General features: G+C 42.0%; 7 protein-coding genes across 7 annotated transcripts; 3 read left to right on the top strand and 4 right to left on the bottom strand.

The window, feature by feature from the left end:
- Positions 1 to 449: 449 nt before the first annotated feature.
- On the bottom strand, positions 450 to 2,279 carry KVR01_010526 (uncharacterized protein). The gene is made up of 3 exons (XM_044783162.1): positions 1,543 to 2,279; positions 1,370 to 1,485; positions 450 to 1,297 (listed from the first exon to the last, which is right to left on the bottom strand). The coding sequence occupies exons 1-3, from the start codon at positions 1,710 to 1,712 to the stop codon at positions 873 to 875; spliced, it is 711 nt and encodes a 236-aa protein (XP_044640685.1). The 5' UTR covers positions 1,713 to 2,279; the 3' UTR covers positions 450 to 872.
- Positions 2,280 to 2,643: 364 nt separating this feature from the next.
- KVR01_010639 (uncharacterized protein) lies at positions 2,644 to 3,177 on the top strand (the record flags this gene model as incomplete). Its single annotated transcript, XM_044786767.1, has 1 exon — positions 2,644 to 3,177. One exon carries the CDS (start codon positions 2,644 to 2,646, stop codon positions 3,175 to 3,177), a length of 534 nt encoding a protein of 177 aa, XP_044640798.1.
- A 457-nt stretch (positions 3,178 to 3,634) lies between these two features.
- KVR01_010546 (uncharacterized protein) lies at positions 3,635 to 3,862 on the bottom strand (the record flags this gene model as incomplete). Its single annotated transcript, XM_044787497.1, has 1 exon — positions 3,635 to 3,862. The coding sequence occupies one exon, from the start codon at positions 3,860 to 3,862 to the stop codon at positions 3,635 to 3,637; it is 228 nt and encodes a 75-aa protein (XP_044640705.1).
- A 9,747-nt stretch (positions 3,863 to 13,609) lies between these two features.
- Positions 13,610 to 14,531, bottom strand: KVR01_010360 (uncharacterized protein; the record flags this gene model as incomplete). Its single annotated transcript, XM_044789213.1, has 4 exons — positions 13,610 to 13,893; positions 13,954 to 14,015; positions 14,089 to 14,345; positions 14,451 to 14,531. 4 exons carry the CDS (start codon positions 14,529 to 14,531, stop codon positions 13,610 to 13,612), a joined length of 684 nt encoding a protein of 227 aa, XP_044640519.1.
- Positions 14,532 to 16,400: 1,869 nt separating this feature from the next.
- On the top strand, positions 16,401 to 18,397 carry KVR01_010710 (uncharacterized protein; the record flags this gene model as incomplete). The annotated part of the gene is made up of 2 exons (XM_044785350.1): positions 16,401 to 17,777; positions 18,251 to 18,397. The coding sequence occupies 2 exons, from the start codon at positions 16,401 to 16,403 to the stop codon at positions 18,395 to 18,397; spliced, it is 1,524 nt and encodes a 507-aa protein (XP_044640869.1).
- A 231-nt stretch (positions 18,398 to 18,628) lies between these two features.
- KVR01_010337 (uncharacterized protein) lies at positions 18,629 to 21,336 on the bottom strand. Its single transcript, XM_044792202.1, has 2 exons — positions 20,746 to 21,336; positions 18,629 to 20,636 (listed from the first exon to the last, which is right to left on the bottom strand). The coding sequence occupies exons 1-2, from the start codon at positions 21,107 to 21,109 to the stop codon at positions 19,636 to 19,638; spliced, it is 1,365 nt and encodes a 454-aa protein (XP_044640496.1). The 5' UTR covers positions 21,110 to 21,336; the 3' UTR covers positions 18,629 to 19,635.
- On the top strand, positions 18,702 to 19,079 carry KVR01_010584 (uncharacterized protein; the record flags this gene model as incomplete). Its single annotated transcript, XM_044782539.1, has 1 exon — positions 18,702 to 19,079. The coding sequence occupies one exon, from the start codon at positions 18,702 to 18,704 to the stop codon at positions 19,077 to 19,079; it is 378 nt and encodes a 125-aa protein (XP_044640743.1).
- Positions 21,337 to 22,136: the final 800 nt, after the last annotated feature.

Here is a 22,136-nt window from a genome sequence, read left to right as displayed (position 1 = left end):
GAAGTGCCATGCCTTTATGCCGTCCTGCCAGCGATTTTCTCGGGTATATGGACGACATGGAGAGAGCCAAAGGAAATGAACTGCAAAGGTGTGCATATACGCCGCAGTCTGAAGCCCTCCCAGCTCTTAAGAAACAGCATCTTTTACACTACACTGACGTGACTTGCCGCCCAGTCGGAGGCAGACATATAAAATCCAGACGATAGCACTTGATGTGGCAAAATGACGCTGCCTCGGTCCTCACATGCGGCTCCTCTGCATACCGCCGAGACGTGGCTACACGCTAGATTCTTGTCATTGTCGTAGTGCGACGGGATCTTGCTCCTATTAATAGGCAGCCGCCAGCAAGGTCAACTCGTCCAGAAAGCATGCGAGCTGTTATGTCGACGGCTACTCTCAGGACGCTCGGGTGTGTGATGGGCATTACTAGTAGGGGGTCGTCGCAATCGCTCCCGCTTGTCGCACAAGACAAAGCACGAGCTTTGCACTGACATGGTACAGTTATTTTCGTCTCCCAAGAGCTTTTGTAGGCTGAGAAGGTTCTCCGATCATTGATGCCCAGGTGTTAAAACTCTGAGCCCAAAACATGACATCTAGTCGAGCGAAATGCTTACACAGTTTGTGTTCTCTCATCCACTGTGCCATAACGGCAGCATCTGTTGGCTTCAAGAAGTTATACACATGGAAACGCCAGTATGTGCCCATCCGTGCATCAGTTGAGGTGTCACGGTGGGCTGGATGTGCAGTGCCCGACATACCCCATATTCAGTTAAAAGTCCAGCATCTCCTACTCTCCTTCTCCCAAAACTTTAGCTTCCCGGCCATTTCCCTGCACATTCTTCGGCGCACACAACAAAAAACTGCCCTGGTAATCAAGGCGCGTCGTCGTAGTCCTTGTTCTCGAACCAATCATTCCAGTCCTCCCAGCGGCCTAGCCCAGATTCCAAGTCGCCGGGGCGACGGCCATGGACAATATCATTGATCAATATTTCCCAGATTCGGTTTACCTGCTCGTTAGAGTTAGTCTTCCACTCCATCATAATGTGCGCGATGGCACCCTCGCCAAGCTCGGTGAGGCGTTTATATGCATCGTCATCGGCACAGTCGGTCAGGTTGGTGTCGAGGTTGTAGTACTTTTGTTGCATAGAAGCTTTGAACTGCCTGAGTGCCTCTTCCACATCGCTGTAACGGTCGTAGTTCATGTCTACCACTAAGTTCGCATGGCGTTGTAGTATGCAGTAGTCGAGCGTATTATTCGGGTCTACTTTGAACTTTGAGTTCTTTTCGATTTTGTTATCTGCATGGAGAAATAAAAGCCGATGTTAGTTCTAGCCTTGTTTTTTTAGCGAGATTTGGCGGGTAATCTTACAGAGGGTCGTCGCAAAGAAGTCATCTGGCTGAGTGAGTTTCTCAACCACCAACGGGAGACTCTTTGGCCCTAACTTGGCCAAGTCTTGGAATTCAGGCGGGCCGGTGAGATCGGGGCTGAAAAGTGAGTCTTGTCAGTTAGTCTTCGTTGATAGAAGGCAAGAAATCACGTACACGGATGAGAACAGATTTATACCAGCGTACCAAGTGGTCTGCCATGCCCCATATCTCTTCTCGAAGTCTGTCACGTAGGAGGGATAGAGAGTCTTGATCTTGGAACATAAGTGTTGCACCGAGTGCACTGCCCGTGGGTCGGCAGGCGGGACCTTCTCGTAAGGCTTCATGTTCTTTCGAGGTATTTTGTGGACTTGAGTTGTGGGTATAGAAGATGCGGTGGTGCATTGGCTGTGCTGACGTCTGCGACTCCGGCTGTGGCTGCGGCATTCAGGCTGCCGTGCGGCGCTATAGGACGCTGTTGGGCGGCGGCTGTTTGAAATGCAACAGTTGAGAACCTGCAGCAAATTTTGGCATCTGAGGCGGGGCCGACTGCATGATTCGCCGCCTGTTGGTGCTTAGAACGGCCTCACCCGTCGACATGATCCCACACCTCTGCCTATACCCTAAGGACCATCAAAAGCAATTGTACGGGGAGTGAGTTCTAGCAAGGTACCTAGATATGTAGATAGAGCTAACTATAAGAGTGGAAGTATGGACTGTGTTGCAGGCATCATAGGGGTAATGATGCTGCTCGTGGTAGTTCTCAATTGGCTAACAAGCAGCAACATTTGTATATGCTCGCCCCTGAGCCGAGCTGATCTAACCACAGCTGATCCTCAGCAAGCAAATTGAACGTGCAGCGGCTTGAGCGGGACGGAAAGCGAAGGCGTGCTGAGACCACGCATAGACCGCACTAGCGATTCCAGAATTCTGCTGCCTGGAATCCTACTGGCCAGGTTCGAGGTGAGGTGCAGGGCCATTCTTATATACGACCTACTTGGCGGTAAACACTTATGCACGTCAGACGTATACGAGAGTCCTGGCGTCGAGAAATCAGCCATCAAATTAAGTGCTAGTTACAGTCACGGTCAGCTCTTCGGACTCAGCCTCTTCTCTTCTTGAAAGTTTTACATAATAACCAAAGTCGTGCCGTCGACGACATGTAGTTCAGCAATTAAATAGCAGAGTCTCGCCTGCACTGTCCGAAAGACCTGACACACTACCTAAATATCCAGAGTCTCCTGTCTGTGAAAATATACCCAGCCAAACCTCGCCAAGATGCTGCCCTCAATTTCAGTCTTGCCTCTCCTCGCGGCTTCCGTTCTTGCGATCCCCAAGCCTCAAGCGGACACCACCGCCTGCCCATCCTCATCCTTCGCCATCGACTTCGGCCCGTCGCTCTCCGACAGCCGGACGGGATATGCCTGGAACGACCTCACAGACTGGATCCGCGCCATCACAAGTCTCGACATCGACACACCCGAGCGCGCGACCTTCCAGGTCATTGATAACCGCCTCTACCCTGTCCTGAACAGCACCATCTTTGCCACCGTTGCTACCGAGGGAGGGACGATGAAGTTCGCCGCGAGCGAGAGCGATGGGGTCGCCGCCATCGTTGCGACGGTTATCCCGGGCAGCGACGGGAAGTGCCGTCTTTCGCTGGTTTCTGGTGCGAACAAATATGTGAGCATGCAGAATTACAAGGGCTGGATGCATCTCACATCTGATCCTGAGTACTCATCACGGTGGTGGGGCGAGGGCCCTTTCGAAATGGTACCATTTCCTGCTGCTGTCACCACACGCCAAGAGTAGACCGGCTCAGTTGGGTCTCGTCTGATGAGAATTGATGGTCTCCACAATTTTGTCGAATGAGAGCAGCGGTATACAGTCCAATGGAGTAGAATCCGTGGCCCATGAGCTCACTCAAGGGGCTTATGAGTTTCAAAAAATATTTTCACGTTTTGGACGTGCCGAGTGTGTCGTATGCAGGACAAGTTCAGGAATCACGTAGTACGCTAAGCACAATGCATCGTTGACAATTACTGTATTAGCTGAGACCCCAGAGAGTCTCATTAAGACCACTATTTTCCAACTGTTGAAGTAGTTTCACACCAGTTGAAAACAACACAGCCTTACTCACCTCATTTACAACAGGGGTATCACAAACCGAACTTGCCTGTAACTTACCAGCCACAGTATAGATGCCAGGGCAGACATCACAGATAACATCGTTAGCATAGCTCAGCTGATGGATGACTCACCTTTGGTCTCACTTCTTGCTGCTCTTCTTCGAATTCTTACTGTTCTTTGCCTCGATACAATCGAGGCATACAAGGCCGTATCGCTCCGTCGCCTGTTCCTTTGGCTGAAGACCGCACTGGAAATCGGGACAGATCCTGCCGTATGCCAACGCAATGGGGCATTCCTCAGGAGCTGCGCCGGGGACGGGCTTGAGGCAGCCGCAGCCGCTGAAGTAGCTGGTCTCGAAGTGACACATTTTGTTGGATTAAAAGCGCAGGCTTTGTCGAAGCAAATATGTCGTCGAAATCGAGTTGACAGCGCAGCTGATGTATTAGAAAAGCGTTTAGAGCAAATCTGTTGCCTTGAAAAGAGAAGAAGAATATTGCTGAAAAGAGTAGAAGCAAGAAGCAAGCCCTGGCTGTGTTGTAAATGAGTAGACTCGCCTGCCGAGCTAGAAAAAGGTGGACGTTGAGAGAAGGCAGGAGTGTGATTAAATATTACACGACTAACACACCTGTCAATGTTTGGGAAGACACGATAAGGCAAAAATAATGTCATAATCCTATTCTCTTCACAAAGTAGCGCCAGCCCGGGCAGTCTTTGACTACTTTGAGCATTGTGTACCGGCACCGGCCGATTTCCGTGCGGTAGACAAGTAACCATCAAAGCACAAAGACATGGAGCGGAAACTTCTATCATCAAAACCTTAAAATTCTTGAAATCTTCCTAATTCGTGCTTATTTTGGAATCGGGACGAGTTGGCGCATGTCTATCCTAGGCAACTTCCCCCGAAGCCCCTTTTTCGTGCCGAACCGGCGGGAGCGGCTGGGAAGAAGATTGACGCAAGAGTACTATGAAATTCGGTGTCCTCCGATTCCTACTTACTTCTCACTCATCCGTGCCGCTCTTCGTTTCGTGTATTTGTAAGACCGGTCTCCCGTGCTTTGTGTGTTTGGTGTCGTGTCTACTTGGGCTGCCGGCCGTACCGCCTTGTCGCTCTGCCAGGCCGAGGCCAGTGCCGCAGCTTCGTTCTCAAAGCGGGGAACTTCCAAAATTAGGTAGTTTCTTCTTCTTTTGTCTCGTTCTATCAATCACTGTGTTAATTTCCTTGACGGAGTGTTCTGCTTGAATATGCATCACATACCAGGTCTGATGTGCGTTACTGTGCTCCTGGGCACATGGGCTTAGTACCTACCTAGGTAGTGTCCATCAAAATGCGTTGGGGAGCCTCAAGTCTGAGTTCGGCCCTGAAAGATCTTTGAAATCTCTGTCAATGGTGCATCATTCGTTGTAGTAGCTCCTGTTTCCTCAGCGTGTTCAGCGGCCGCTTGGCTGTTCTTGGCGAGACTGGCGGAGGCTCGAGCGGTTGTATGGCCCTCCTCGATCGTTGCCCGTGCTATGCATTCCAAGGACGAGATCGTCAAACACGCCTCCCTTATTGTTTCATTAGGCTGCTATATCATTCCCTTTTGAACCTCGATAGGGACCGGCGAAGTAAGAAGAAGCCTTACGTGCTCACAATCTCTTCTTCCATTGAGCGAGCTGGCTGAGGAATGGGACGACGGAAACAGGCTCTATAGTGTCTTTTCCATGACCACCCATTACGTTAGCGTGTTGGGGCGGCCGAGTTCACTAGACCGAGGTGAGCCGTCCTTCAATTTTGGAACCACCATTTACCTAGGTGATGATCAGTCAATTCCGTGAGGCGATTGCTAATAACGCCCTTCGAGCAGAATAAACCAGGGCTACCGCTTACTACACTCAATATAATTAGTATAGTATAGTACATATAAATAAGCCTACTACACCCCATTATATTAAGGGTATTTTAAAATCTATTATATTATACTAAAAAGTCTAATACATATAATATAGTAGATTTTAATATAAAATTATTAAATTTCTAAAATTTTAAATAACTATAATTAAGTTTATAAAGGTTAATTATAAACTTTATTTTACGCCTTATAAAGCACATATTTAAACTATTAATACGCCTTATAAAGCATATATTTATATATATATAAATACTATATATTTTAATAAAGTTTATTAACTACTATATAAAAGGCCCTAAATAAATTTTAAGGTATAAGCACAACTTTAAGATATTAAAAGCTTTAAGGTGTTAAAAGCTTTAAAACATTACCTAAATAATTTATTAAAGCTTATATTTAAAAAGGTATAAAGCTAATTAAAATATATACTTTTTTAAATATAAATATAAACTACTTTAAATTAAAATAAAATTATAGCTTATAACTTATTATTTTTAAATTTTATTTATAAAATTAATATTATATTATATTATATTACAACTTTTATAAATATTAAAAACCTTTTATTTAAGGCTTTTATTATTATACCTATATATTTTAAAATAAAACCAAATATAATTACTATTTTTACTTATTTATATATTTTAATATATTATTATTATTTAAAAATATAGCTATTATAACTTTTAATAATATATATAAATCTTACTTTATATATATATTATAAATTACTACTAATATATTTATAAAATTTTAAATAATTTAAAATATTATTTAGGCTACTATATTTAAAATATAATAAGCCTACTTTAATAATATATTATCTAATAATATAAATATTAAACATATTTAAAACCTATTTACTATTTACTTTTAATAATTAACTTATTTTATTAAATAAACGCATATAAGTTTTTAGCCTTAAAAATTTTATTATAATTATAATTTAAATTGCTAGCTATATTAAAGCATTTATATATTAAAAATATACTAATAATTATAATTTATAATTAAATTATATAACTAATTTTATTATAATTAATTTTTTATATAAAGTTTTTATATACTATTATACTAATTATATATATAATTATAAATTTACTAATTATTAGTAGCTTATTAGCCTAATTTTTATTTTAATAAATTCTATTATTTAAATAATATACTTTTTTAGCCCTTTAATTTTTAGCCTTATAATAGTCCCCCTTTTCCCTTCCCCTTTTCTTACTTATTTTCCTTTTCCCCTTCTCCTTTTATATTAGCATTTACCTAATTATAAAAAAATATTTTTAAAAGGCCTTAAATATATTAATACTAATAAAATTTATTTAATTTAAACATTTTTAAATTATATTTTTATAGCTTATAATAAAGCTAAGGCCTATAAAAGCTAAAATTTTATAAAAAAAAATTCTTTTAATAATATTAAAATAAACAATATAAAGGTTAATAAATTTAGGCCTTTTAAATTTATTAAACAAATTTTTTTACCTAAAAAAATTACTTTACTAGTAACTTTTATTAATATAAATATAGCGCTACTACTTTTTCCTTTAATAAATATAAGTTTAAACTTAAGGGTTTTTAAAAAAAAAAAGTTAAAAAATAAACCTTTAAAAATAATATTTAAAAATAATATAGCCGCCTTTTTATATAAATAAGGCTAGTAAAATTATATTTAAGCAACTAAAACCCTAACTTTTTTACCTAAAAGTATTTATTACTATTTTTTTTTAATAAATTTTAATAAAAAAGCTTATTAATTTAAGTAATACTAATAAATAAAGCCTTTATTAAATATAAACTTAGCTAAATAAGGCCCTTAATATTTTACTAATAATAATTTAAATAAGTTTTTAATTAAAATATATAATATAAATAATAATAGCCTTATAGCTAATATATATAATATATTATATTTTTTTTTAATTACTTTACAGCTAGTATATATAATATATTATATTATTCTTTTTTAATAATAATTAATATTTAATATTTAATAGCCTAATTAAAAGCTTTATTTTTAACTTATTAAATAGTAATTTATTATACTATTTTATTTATAAAATATATAAAAAACCAAGGCTTTAAAAGTTAAAATTATATTTATATATAATAAAATCTACCTGCTATTAATATTTTATTAAATAATTTTATATATAAGGTATACTATAAACTATAAATTATATATACACGCCTTGCAAGGCATATAAGTAATTTAGGTATGCGCCTTATAAGGTATAAGAATAATAGTACACCAAATATTAAGGCTATAAAAATTAAAATTATATTTATAGAATTTATTTGCTATTAATATTTTATTAAATAATTCTATATATAGGGCATATTATAAACTATAAACTATATATATATACCTTATAAGGTATATAAATAATTTAGGTATACACCTTATAAAATATAAAAGTAATAATATACTAAATATATAAAAAACTAATTATAAAATAAAATAAAATAAAAATTATTAAAGTTTAACTAAATTTATATATAATTATTTTATTTATATTATAAGATTAATACACCTTATAAGGCACATATTTAAATTACCCTTATACTTTATAAGGCACAATAATAAATCAAACTATATATATATTAACTTAAGGCCTAAAAAGCAATTTCTTATAAATTATTAAATATTCCTTACTTATTACTTAATATATATTTAATTTTTAAATAATATAACCTATTATTAATATTATATTATTAAAAAAATAGCCTATATTAAAATTATTTTAAAATATTTTCCTTTAAGTTTATTTTTAAAATTTACTAAATTTTAACACTTTAAAAGCCCTAAAATTAGCCTTAAAATATAACTTTAATATTAAAAGTTTTATAAACTAAAAATATAAATAGATTTATTACTATTATATATAAAAAAGTTCCTTAAAATACTTTATAATTATATTAAAAGGGTTTTAAAATACTAAATTTTATTTTTAATTAAACTATAAAATATAAAATTAATTTAAAAGTATATTAAAACTTATAAAGGTTAAAATTTAAAACTAATTTATATTTAAAATATAAAATATTATTAAATTTTAATAGCTAAATATTATTAATTTAAAAATTAAGCAATTATAAATAATTTAATTAGCAACTTTAATAAAAACATTTTTAATAAAAACTTTTATACTTTATTATTATTAAAACCTTTTTTATTTTATTAAATTTTAAGCCTTATATATTATATTTAAGTATTTAAACCCTTTAATTATAAAAATAAATATAATTTTTAAATAAACTTTATTATAATTAAAGCTTATTACTATATATAACAAATTTAAATTTATAATAATTAAAATTTTATAAAATACTTAAAAATAATTTATATTATATTTAATAGCTAGCACTTAAATAACTAATATTTTATATATAATATTATAATATTTTATTTTAATAAGTTTATATACTTATAAAAGCTTATTTTAATATATTAAAATTTATTAATAATTATATTAAATAAAATATTATATTATATATATTTAAGGTTTTATAAGCATTTAAAATTACAAATAAAATTAAATACTTTACTTTAAATAATATAAATAATAATAATATAATAATAAAAATTAAACTAGCTTTTAATATTAACAGCTTTAAATATTATATTTATTATTTTAAATATATTACTAATTTAATTACAAATATTTTATTATTTAAAATAATATTATATTATTTAAAACCTTTTAATTTAAATAATATAAATGCCAAACTATAATATATAAAATAATAAAAATTGGCCCTATTATTAAGCTTATAGCACTTATTATTATTATTTACTAGTTTAATTAACTAATTAATTAGTTATATAAAATTTAAAAACTTTTATAAATAAAAATAAAATAAATTTTATATATTAAATAACATTAAAAATAGTTATATATATTTTAATATACTAGCTATTTATATTTATTATTATTTACCAAGCTATTAGGCTTTATTTATTTCTTTTAATATTATAATAAAATAAAATAACTACTAGTAATATATTATTTACTATTATATATTTTAATTTAAAATACCTTTTATTTTTTATAAAAATAAAATTAATAAAAAATTAAAATATAATTATAATTATAAATAAAATCTTTAAGAATATTAATAATATATTTAAAGCATTTAAGGGCAATAACTAAATTTAAAAATAAAAATGGCTTTAAAAGTATATAATAATATTTGGGGTATTATTATAGGCTTTAAGTTTTTTTAAAATATTTTAAAATATAAAAAATTACTAAAAGATTTCTAAACTAAAATACTTTATAATTAATATAAACTATATATAAAAAATTAAACTTTTATTATATCAAGCTTAATAAATTATTTATTTATTATATTATAATAACCTCCATTTAATATATTAGTAGGCTTTTTTAAAAGTATATAAAATAAAAAAATAAATATTTAATATTAAAATTATAATATAAATAATCTAAAACAAAAATATAAAAATAAAAATATTATCTTTTATTTAAAGGAACCTATAGCTAAATAATAAAGGTTTTTAAATATATATTTAATAAATATTAAAATAATTTATATATTTAACTAAATAATACCTTTTATTAAGCTTTTATTTTTAATACTATTTTTAATAAATTTAACATTTAAAATTATAAACCATATAAGCTTAATAAATAAATATTAGTACTAATAATAAAAATATACCCTACTAATAATAATATTAAAATTTACTATTATATTAATATAATTAAAAGATAAATATCTATATTTATTATAAATGGCTTTAAATTTTTTTATTATAATAATAAATATTAAAATTAAAAATTATTTTTATTATTTTTATATATAATAATAGCTTTTAAAACAGCCTTAAAGTAAATATAATCTTTTATATTAAATATTACATTTATAATATTTATAAAAGTAGTTAATATTAAAAAAATATTATTTTATTTAATAATAATAAAAATTTAAAATAATAATTTAAATAAATATATAATAAACTATAAAAATTATAATATATTATTTCTAATAAAAGTAGTTAAAAATAAAATGGGCATATAGTAGGCTAATAAATATACCTAATAAGGTATATATATAATTAAAATATATACTTTATAAAATATAAAGTAATTTTATTTAATTTATTTTTAATTTTATTTATATTATTATAAAAAAATCTTTTAATTATTATAAGTTTATTATTAAAAATTTATATTATATTATATTATTATTTAATATATATTTATTTATATAAATAGTTTATAAATTAATATTTCCCCCTTTATGCTTTTTGCGCCTTATAAGGCGTATATTTAAATTAGGTATGCGCCTTATAAGGCGCACTACCACCCCCCTATATTTATATTCTAATTTTTAACCCATTATACTATATGCACTTATATTAAAGGCCTTTATATTATATTATATTTATATTAAAGGCTAAAGTATTTACATTTATATTCTATTAGTAAGCCTAGTGCGTGTAGTATAGTGTATGGCAGCCCTGGAATAAACAAGGTCAAGAACTTTGAAAGCAACAAATACCGTGCCAAAGGCTCTTTGACATAGTCCGAAGACAAATGTCGCAATAAAATAGACAAACATGATCACACAGTATTTTTGATAAGCCGAGTTGTTCTATGAGGAATGTCGAATCAGCCCAGCTAGAACCACTTGTAGTTGAGAAACATTTCAATGTTGAATGCTTGGATCACCTAGTCTTTCACGCGATTTTGTCCAGTGTAACTCTGTGGAGTAAATTGAAAACCGGTGAAAACCTGCAATCTCTTACAACCAGGGCCCCTTGGTGGGAGGCAGGCACGGTGCCCAGGTGTGTTGCAAGCTGGAAGGCGGGTCACCGAGTTGCACCCTATGAGCGTTGATGCTTTTCGCGTTGGTTGAATTTGATGCATGCCGAAATGCAGGAGGGCGCATAACGCACCAAACATGGAATCTTGGAGGGCACAGCCGCTGACCACCATGGTCGCGTCGGTACAAGTCTTGCATATTCGTTTCATTACTCGCCTTTCCCAATCCAGTTGCAACAACATGTTGTTGCCTCAGGGGCCTTCAACAGGAAATCCTCCCACAGAGAAATATCTCCGCGCACGACCCCCAATTTCTCTGTTCTCTATGCTTCGTTCATTGATTGAACTCTCTTATTTCTGGCTAATGCAGTCGAGAAACACGATGCCTCCCAATGTCTCGCTGAACGACTCGGAGGGGGACTCCATTGTTTGCCGCCCGATGGAAAGTTCGCGGCCAGTACTGTCGGACAAGCCCGTTAGAAACCAACGCAGAGCCTCGAGCGCAACCCAGTCTGGCTCGACGTTCTCTCCTCTAGCATCAGCTCGCTCTAGCCTGACACCTGAACGGCCTCGAGCCCGGAGCTCATCGACCCACTGTCCTGCTCAAGATGCGGCAAGCTCGCCCCTTGCAGATTCGACTGGTCGCGAAGCAAACGAGGATATGGACAACCAAATCGATACACCCACCAAGTTATCCAGGCGTCGAGGTAGACCTAAGTCCTCGGAAACAAGGAAGTCGCAAGGTTCGTCGTCCAATGTACAGGCTCGAGCGCTTTGAACTGGCGACGGATCCAATTCAGGCGGGACAGGAAATGGTCGACCGTCCCTCGTGTCATCCTACACCTCTCCAGAGATCCATGCGAGAACACCAAGCAGAAATCGACGCCCAACCGTGACTGAAAGAAGGGTAAGCGAACCTGTCACACCCGGGGAAAAGCTATCGCGCTCCGGGTTCCAACTAGACGGCGATATTGCGAAATTGATTGAAGATGGCCCCAAGGGAGAGAAGTCGAGGGAGAAGGGCTCAATCTATTTCTACAAAGTCAAGCCAAGAGACATTGAAGTCAATCTGATGAAGATTGGGCGGACCCAATTCCACCCAACAAAGCGCCGGAGACAGATACAAGGAATCTGCAAACATGTCGTATGCGAGGAACATGCGAAAGCAGTAGCTCGAAATATTCCATTCCACGGGTTTGCGGAGAAGCTGATTCAAACGGAACTAAGAAAATATCAACACAAGTTCAAGTGCGTCTGCGGGACAGAGCACACAGAGTACTTCAAAGTCAGTGAGGACATTGCTGTCAAGGTTTTCGAGCGCTGGCGTGACTTTTGCTACGAGGAGCCATGGGATGCAAACGGGATGATACTGCCAAAGTGGGCACGGAGGTTGCGGAACAGAGCCAAATTCGGCGGCCCCGAGACGCTCGAATTCGATCATTACGATTTTTCTGGGCCCTGGGATGCTTTCACTTCCCCAACATCTTTCGAACGCTTTCTGTCGGATGCGATTCTTGTCTGGGAGATCGCGTTCCCTAATCGCTGGATGATCATCTCCCTCGCTGAGTTGCTTACAATTGTTTGTTTCAACCGCCGGTCATTCTGGACGAGCGCATGGACTATGATCATCTTATTCTTCCTTCTGGCTGATCTCGTCATCACGGACAACCTGCATACCACTACCCATATTTCACATCTTATGAGTGGTGGCTTGCACTCTTCTCCGCCACGGCAGAAACCACCGGTTGACAAATCAGCCGCAGACTCCGAGGCCGTGGTTTCGGAAGACAGTCCAGAAGGCGCATCTCGTCAACAAAGCAGCGACGAAGTGCTCGCCCACATAGAAGAGGAGAATTCTGTCACACATCACCAGAATCAAGTTGACACGAGACAAGCAGTGGATAACAACAGTGTTATTGAAAGCCGAGCCTTTACAGACGTTGGACATGACTGGGATGGAGACTCTGAGTCACTCACAGACCCCGAAGAGCTGAACGTAGTTGAGATGGAAGTCGATAAAGAACCGGCCTGAGGGAACCACGTAAAGACGGATTTACAGGTGTGTTTTGCGACCTAGTCTTAAACGGTGGCTTCCTGGTTCCTTTGTTTTGTTACTATTCCTTACTCTTTTCTTTTATGTCGTGGTTCCGAGAATCCCATGTATTAATATAGGAGACTTCTTGCCGCGAGCGTTTGTTCTACTCGAAGACCTGGGTGTCGGCTTGTCACAGGTGAATAGCAATCAAAGCAAATTTCTTGTCATCATCTATACCACTATGAGGTCAGAGACTTCATTGTACGCCGAATCCTGAGCTATTCAAATTTCCCGTTGTACCAGGAAGACCACTGTATGAAGACGCTATATATGGCTTCGGACATATACAGAATAGAAGCGAAACCAGAGGACCAGGTGCCAGGAAAATACTTTCAGCACTTCAGGGGGGCAGGTCCGGGAGGCTGGTAGTTTGTGGGGACCGGGTAGTAGATGTTGACCACCAGACCGGGGTCGTTGGCCTTGTAGGCCCCTGGGAATGACACCTTGGTCGGGTTTGCGGACCCAGATCCTCCAGAGACATTGATCTGTGCACATGACAGGTACAATTGTGCACCACCGACCGAGCTGGCCGAGTGGAGAGCAATGTGCTCAGCTCTGAGCAGGTATTCACCGTTCGCGACACAGCTGGGGATGGGGATGTTAATGGTTGATTTCCCTGGAAAGGCTGTTAGATACACTATATACTATGTGCCAGATTGTGAAAAAGTGTACTCACCTTGAGATGGCCATGTCAAGCCGCTGGAGGCCACCGTGGGGTAGTCTTGGTAGATCTTAAACCTAGCACTTTATTAATACCATTTTTTCAAGTAACATTTTCGCTGAAAATTTCTGCCAAGCAACTTCAACTTACCAGTTCGCCCCTGATCCATCATATGTTGCAGCAGTCTGGCCCGAGGGGACCTTGGCCAGCCACGCGGAGAATGGGCCGGGATGAGAGACGCTGGACTTGATGTTGTAAGCCACGGATGAGCCAGCCTGGACGTTGACAGTTGTTGCGCCCTCGTTGCCGGCAGCGAGTTGGTAGCAAGTCATTGCGGAGGAGGAGACGTCTGTCACCGGGCCATTTGACTGGTAGTTCGAGGTCTTGCGGACGTTTGCCCAGTCGGCCTGTAGCGAGATTCTTGTTAGCGATCATCACTTTTCTGAGAGAAGTCCTTCCAAAATTCTCCTTATCTCCTGAAGGGGATGGAGGATCCAGGATAGTCCACTCACGCCGCCGTTGATGGAGGGCAAGGTATAGTGCGCCTCGGCTACAGCAGCCACAAGGGCCGCGACAGACAGTACGAACTTCATTTTTTTTTTAAAAAAAAAAAGAATCGGAGTTTTTTGACAATGATATTTTGTTGGTCGATCTGTTCGTAGAATCCCCCAAGCGTATATTCGAAAGAACAACACCAAACGCAAATATAGAAGAGCACGGGTTGGCGCTCAGTCTTATATCACGCATCTTGAGATTTAATATGTCATGGTCACTTAATCCTATGTAGTGCTTCAAAATCAATCTATTCAACGTTGGCGCCCTTTGATAATGCCATGTCGAGAGTTTCTCAGTACCCGGGTACTCGATGGATAAATGCCATTTCCCTGGTGACCTCAGACCGGGTAAATTCGTAGGTCGGCCTCAGGCCAACGACAGGCCGCGTGTATATTAAAATCAAATGAACATGGAGCCCATGATGCCGCGGGCGACCCAGGTTAACAGCACAGCCCGGCCCGGCTTCACGTTCCCCTAGGTAGGCGAGGGGCCTACCTAGTAGGTCGCTCGGCAAGACTGCCGAGCATCGCATGCCGAGAACGTGGCGTTCGCGGGAGAAGCGCTCCCCTGTCCTTCCAAGGTCCAGCCATGATCGCTGCCAGATATGCAAGGGACAATGCTAATGAGAACAAGCATGTCGATCCGTTGCAGATGATGCTGCTTTTACCTGCTGGACTACTACCGCGGGTACATATTTTCCGTTGAAGCCCGAGTCCAAAAAGCCCATTAAGTATTATTTCCGACACCACGAAGTGTACTCGTCATCGCTCAATTTGTCCATCTTTAGAAAATAGTTTGTTTCCAAGAATGCAAGTCTCTGCCTGGTACGACTTTAGCCCCATCCTACCAATCGACTCAGGTGCCCTGCCTGCGGTGAAGTGCTTGTCCCGGTCTGTGAAACGGAGGGTCCCTTCCGCCTGCCATTTATCTCGATGCCGCATTATCGACGGCGACATGCTACCTATGTCTCACAGACCATTTGTGGATGGGCAGAAATCAAACACAAGTGCTCCGAGATGCTTTCGAGATATTTCATCACCACTAACTACAATGTGAAATTTAAAAAAAGGAAAAGATCACAGCATATTCAAGAAATTTAAGCGAGTTGGCTCCGAGCATGAGACGAGTGAGGGTGCTTCAACGTTTGAAATACAGACGTTCCCCGGTCCTTTAGAAAAGCTTTTAAATGCTTTCGGATATGAGATAATTTGCTTGCTGCAGGAATGCAATCTCGTGGGAAGGGAAAGGCAGTATTCGTTGCTACTTTTACGAATAAATCACAGCGCCTCGGGGATTCTCTGCCGTTCATTTGTGCATGGTCGCGCGAGGTATCAAGGGATAGTTCGGCTTCATGCCTATTCTTTTGCGAAGCCAGCACATGTGCAGTGAAGCTCAGATTAAGAGGGTGCAGAAATACTTTGACCTATGTTTATTGGTCGTGAACAACTGATTTGCTGATACCTGGGTATTCAAGGCATCGGTGGTTTCATGAGAATATGGAAAGGCAGCTTGGGTCACGGGTGTTCCTGGCCCGCCTGCATAGCGAAGGCGGAAGAGACATTTGTGAGCCCTACTGAGTGAGATCTGAAAGTCAGGATTAAGACCCGAGGCTGCCGAGATGGCTCCCACGTTCCCGTTCTTGACCGGATCACTCCATCGGCATGCTGCTGGTGGAACGGTATAGACTAGAAAGCAACCTGCTGTGAGCGGAAGAAGGCAGTAAGGGAGGCGATTCTGTGTGACAGAACGGGATGTGGGCCAGTGTGGTAAGGGATAGGGAGGGATGCAGCGGAACGCTGTGACTGACTTCATTCAGGTGCTTGGGTGCCCCACAAACCTAGCCAAGCCATGTCATTCCCCTGGATGAAAGTCACAATTGCCCCTTCAAATCATCATCGAGCCTGAGAATGACCACCTCCGGGTACCAGCAAGATGTCGAGCGACCAGCCCAGCTCCTATTCGTCTGCCATCCCCTGACAGGTCACATCACACCGGCGCTGCGAGTGGCCTCGGAGCTGCACAGGCGGGGATGGCCCATCACGTTCCTCGGCCCCACCACGCACCGCCAGCGCATCTCCGGCTCGGGAGTCGACTTCATCCCCCTGCAGGACGAAGCCGACATCGACGACCTGCTCTACTACTCGCCCGACAACCCGGACCCGCCCGTTCCGGGCTACCACTCGCTGCTGTGGTACGAGCGTGCCCTCGTCGACGTGGAGAAGCACTGCCTGGAGCCCATCCCGGCACAGTGGCGCTGCGTCAAGGAGGCGCTCGCCAGCCTGCAGGGGCGCAGCCCTGACCTCCCCGTCGTCGTGATATCGGAGGCTTTCTTCCACGGCATCCTGCCTTTGCATCTTGGCGCCGACCTGCCCAATGGTGTCAAGAAGCCCAGGACACTGTGCCTCTCCGTCACGCCCCCGGCAATCCGCAGCGTTGACCTGCCACCTTTCGGCTACCCCCTCCCATTCTCCCAGTCAGACGAGGGCAGGGCACGCAACGCAGATATCTGGGACATTTTCGAGGAGAAGACACTGCCCCTGAAGACCCTGTTCGACAAAAAGCTGTCCGAGGCCGGAGCCACACGCCTCCCTCCCGGCCCGGTCCTCCAAGGCCTCAACTACACGAGCCACGATGCAATCTTGCAGATCGGCGTTCCCAGCTTTGAGTACCCACGGAGTGACTGGCCGAAGCAGTTCCAGTTCCTGGGTTTCCTCCCACTGGCCGCTCCCCCGCCAAATGGCTATCCGAACCTCCCTGGCTGGTGGGAGGAGCTCACGAGCACGAGCAAGAAAGTCGTCGTCGTGGCCCAGGGGACAGTCGAGACGGATCCGAACGATCTGATCATTCCCACTATCGAGGCCTTGCGCCGTCGGGATGACGTCTTTGTGGTCGCCATCATGGGCCGCAAGGGCGCGGCCTTGCCGCCCGAATTTGACCTGCCTCGCCATGCACTCGTCACTGATTATCTCCACTACGACGCAGTGCTGCCACATGCCAGTGTCTGGGTGCACAATGGCGGGTATGGGGCCATAACACATGGCATAGCCCACGGCGTGCCTATGGTGGTGGCCGGCGAGGGCCAGGACAAGCCAGAGAATGTGAAGAGAGTGCGCTACTCTGGCATCGGGGTGGGACTTGGGACACCCAGACCTGGTGTTGAGAACTTGAAGGTCAGCTTAGACGCGGTGTTGGGTGATGAGAGATTCAAGACTAGAGTAGAGGTTCTTAGACAGGAGACAGAAGACCTAGACTGCTTCGGGCGCGTAGAAGATTCCATCATTACAGTGCTGCACTAGACAGCTCTTCAAGATAGCTCATCAAGGGAACGGGCTTAAATATGCCCGTAGCACTTATCACCTTGGTCCGTTACATGGTCGCGTTCGCGAAAGCTCTCAACGAAAACACAGTGGAATTGGACCGACCGCGAAGTGACTACTTTGTATTAGTTGCTCCACTGAGACTAGTTGACGACTGCCCAGGTGAAGATGTCACGGTAGCAGCCGAAATTCTTGCTCATGATGGGATCAAATGTCCAGTCCAAGCCCACTGTACCCTAAGGAATCCGGTTGAACTGACGAAGTGGTTTCGTTTCTAATCCCCATACATATAAAATGTATGTGGCGCCTTCATACAGTGGTAAACGCTCAAGACCCAGCGTCTAAAAAAAGTGCAGTGCCAGGAACTGACGAAAGAGCTCAGACGCAGCGCTGCTACGATCACGAACCTTTCAAATTACACAGAGAGGGCTTAAGGCCAGCTGCGGCTGGCTCTTATTATGGCATTGAATGGCGAGAGCCAGATGGAACTTGCAAAGGATTTGCTGGACCAGATATTGCCGGTCATACAGCGTGCATTGTTACCACGAATTACCTCGTTAGAATCTATCAGGTCGGCATTTTTGTGAGATCTATCGTACCGCTCATGTTTCAGAAGAATACGAGGAAATCGTGAGGCCTTCTGCAGGTCTGCGGAGTCGAAGGATTGGGATGCATGCGTCTTGCTGGGGGGTTGTTCATAATGATTGGTGACCATCGAAGCAAGGGATTTAGCCGCCAGCCGGGGTCCATAATGTTTGCCCACGAACTGCGAGAGGTAACAACTGCTACATATAAAGAGGTACGGTCCCATGGCTTCAGTAAAACTGTGAGCCCGCAAGCGCATCGACTTCAAAGAAAGCCTTTTGAAAGTCACATCCCACTATTCACAAGATGCTTCCGCGTACCTCGATATTCCTCCCGCTCGCATTCTTCGTCTTTCCAGCCAGCTCTCAATGGCCAGCATGCGACCCGAGCTGCAAGTCCTGCGGTCTGACATGTGATCAAGGCTGCGACTCACCCCTCGACCTCACCGAATGCACAAACAAATGTCTCTATTGCCGCCGTGAGAGCTCTTCATGTGACTGGGTCAAGCTCACGCCGCCGTCCGAGACAGACGAGTTTTGCGAGCAGTGCTATGGTTCGTGCTGGTGCAAAATTGGCGCGATGTGTTATGACAACTATACCTCGCCGACTACGACCGGCGGACATGTCCCTGTTGCGACGGCGAAGCTGTCCCCGACAGGATTACGATATCACAGAACCTTTTAATGCCATACATCCACACCGGTTGCACGATTGTTTTGCCTGTTAGTGCAGTGGTGATTTCTCATGGCAGAAGGTTCTCGGTGAACTTCTGTCGTGTCATTTGGCTGTCGTGTCTTTTAAAGGATTCATGCAGTTATACGAAGTAAATAATCAATTACCCTAGGGCATATAACATGGACGCTATACTTGAAGCAAGGAAAAGGAGGTGAGGACCATGGGCCTAGAAGGGCGAAAGTATTTCATTTCACAAACTCCTATTTATCTTTGGTCACGTTGCCTGTAAGATAGAAACAACACTATAACTCAAATGGTGCGGGGGAGAAAAATTGCAGGAGACCGGACAGAGATGGGCTCCCAAGCGACACATAGTATTGCAAAGCAGTGGGTCGAGCCCTGAAGGGTTACTTAGATTACTGTCCCGCCAGTGCCAGAAAAGAAAGGGGTTCTGGTGCAAGATTAAATATTATCATAGTACCGCTGGAGAGATATTGCGCAACCTCATAAGTCCAAAACAAACTCTTCAGACTTTCTCACCCTTATTTGCACTTCTGCTCGAGTCTTACATGCTCGCCTCTATCGCAGAAAAAGCCGCATCATAAATCGCCAGTGCCTTCTCGGCATCCTGCTTGGAAATGTTCGCCGGGGGCACGACGTGGACTCGGTTCTCCACAAAGAATGAAATCAAGCCCCTCTTCTGACACTCATCCTTGATCTTTGCGATCACACTCCCCGCCACTGGTTGCTTGCTGACAGGGTCTGACACGAGGTCCAGCGCCCAGAACACACCGAGGCCTCTCACATCTCCAATTATGCGGTACTTCTCTGCGAGCTTCCGCAGACCAGGGCCTAGGACATCCTTTCCGATAACAGTCGCGTGCTCGAGTATCCGCTCCTCCTCCTGGGCCTCGATTGTGGCGACGATGGCTGCCATGGCCAGCGGGTGTCCCGAGTAGGTCAGGCCTCCTAGGTATACACGCTCATCAAAGGCGTGCGATATGGCTTGGGAGATGATGACACCTCCAGCAGGAACGTAGCCACCGTTGACACCCTTCGCGAAGGTGATCAGATCAGGCGTGACGCCCTCCGGGTTGAGCTCTTTATTCTGCCACGCAAACCAGTCACCGGTGCGGCCAAACCCAGCCATCACCTCATCACATATCATGACGATGCCAAACTCATCGCAAAGCCTCCGCACCCCAGCAAGCCACCCGGGTGGCGGAACGATGACACCCGCCGTGCCGGAGATCGTCTCCAGGATGATGGCCGCGATGGATGCTGGACCCTCGCACTCGATGACCCTCCGTAGGTGGTGCAGTGCCCGCTCTGTCTCCTGCTCCGGCGAAGTCGACCAAAACTCGGACCTGTAAGGGTAGGGGCCGAAGAAGTGGGTGTGGCCGCGAGCGAACTGGTTTGGCACGCGTCGGAAATCACCAGTCGCACAGATTGCGGACCCGGTGCTCCCGTGGTAGCTACGGTAGGTGGAGAGCACCGTGTCCCTGCCAGTCGTCAACCTGGCCATGCGGATGGCGTTCTCGTTGGCGTCAGCTCCGCCGTTGGTAACTAATATTAATGCGTTAGTGACCTGCTGGGGGTCCTAAAGTGATGCCAAGCGAGAGCATTTCACGAAACAGAATACAGGGATCCGTAGATGCAAAATAATGATACTCACAGAAGACTTTGTGGAAGAACTTGTCCTCAGGATGAAGCCCATTGGCATGCTTGAGTATCAACTCAGCAGCCTTGCCACGAGCGAGGTTGGCGTGTGCGGGTGCTATCGTGGCCAGTGTCTCTGCTTGCTTTTGGATCGCGGCGACGACCTTGGGGTGGCCATGTCCGATATTCGTGTACACAAGCTGGCAGGAGAAGTCAAGGTATCGCTTCCCCGAGTAGTCCCAGACCTCACTGCCTGATGCTCCTGCAATGGGCAGCGGGTTGAGTGTTGCTTGAGCACTCCATGAGTGGAAGACGTTGGCACGATCGAGCTGATACGTGAGCTCGCCAAGCTCTTCGGAAGTCGGGGTCGCGCTGCCCATTTTGTCGAGTTACTTGGTTTCTGGTGGCTTGCCACAGGCCGTGGGTACAAGTGAGCTTGCGAGCTGGGGGTAGAAGATTGCCGCAACATCAATCGGCTATCGGGACTCTGGAAAAAACAGGCAAGCGGGCCAGATATAGTTACACTGCTCCCGACATCGCAAGATCCCGGCGGAGTGTTTGTCAAGTCAAGGCCTGGGCGTCCCAAGATCGGCCGGGTTGCGACCCGGGAGCGTACCGGCATCGAGTAGACGCAAGGGAGATAAGATTCTAAACCCATGTCGCAATCGATCTGCCCGTACCCGTCCCCTTCCAGACGCCGCTAGTTCGTACAGGTAATCCTAAGTACACTACTGCACGGGCTTTAAACATGCTCTGCAGGTTCCCCACCCCAACCGATGTGACGACAACTAGGATAGTGAGTAACAATATCACACCTCAAGCAGACCCTAGACTTCTGTTCCTCGAAGACTATACTCTGTTTGAATTTCGGCTTCGGAGTCAGTGAGAGTTTGCCAGATGAAGCTGAGGCGAGGTGCTGATTCACTTCACAGAGGGCCCCTGAATTCTTCACTAACGTAATACCGACTCGTGCTTGCGTGCTTGGAACTCTTGCCGATAAGTCGCAGGACTGTGCACTCCGGGACCACGAATATACTGTACTACTGTAATGACTGCGCAAATCACAATTCCAGGGACACCATTTCTCATGTTTTGAACTACCTAGTTATCAACGACCCATTTAGCTCCCACAATTCTTGACGCTTGGTGTTCAGCCTGCCTCTCCAGATTTCATATATCTCGGTCTGAGGGGGTGCACCCAACGTGCGGCGAATGTACACCCGCTCTAGATCGAGACAAAGGTGGATATTTCATGGGTTATTTGTGTCGAGAAGATTGATAACGAGCACCGAAGTACATGGCCCGTAATGCTCAGCACAGAGACTAAGCGCCCGTCTGACGTGAACAAAATTCAACATGAAATATATCACAGCCCATCAAGTCATGCTGAACTCCGAGTCTAGAATA

Source organism: Diaporthe batatas (assembly GCF_019321695.1).
Source record: "Diaporthe batatas strain CRI 302-4 chromosome Unknown Contig00013, whole genome shotgun sequence".
Taxonomy (NCBI): Eukaryota; Fungi; Ascomycota; class Sordariomycetes; order Diaporthales; family Diaporthaceae; genus Diaporthe; species Diaporthe batatas.
This window is presented reverse-complemented; position numbering and strand designations above follow the sequence as displayed.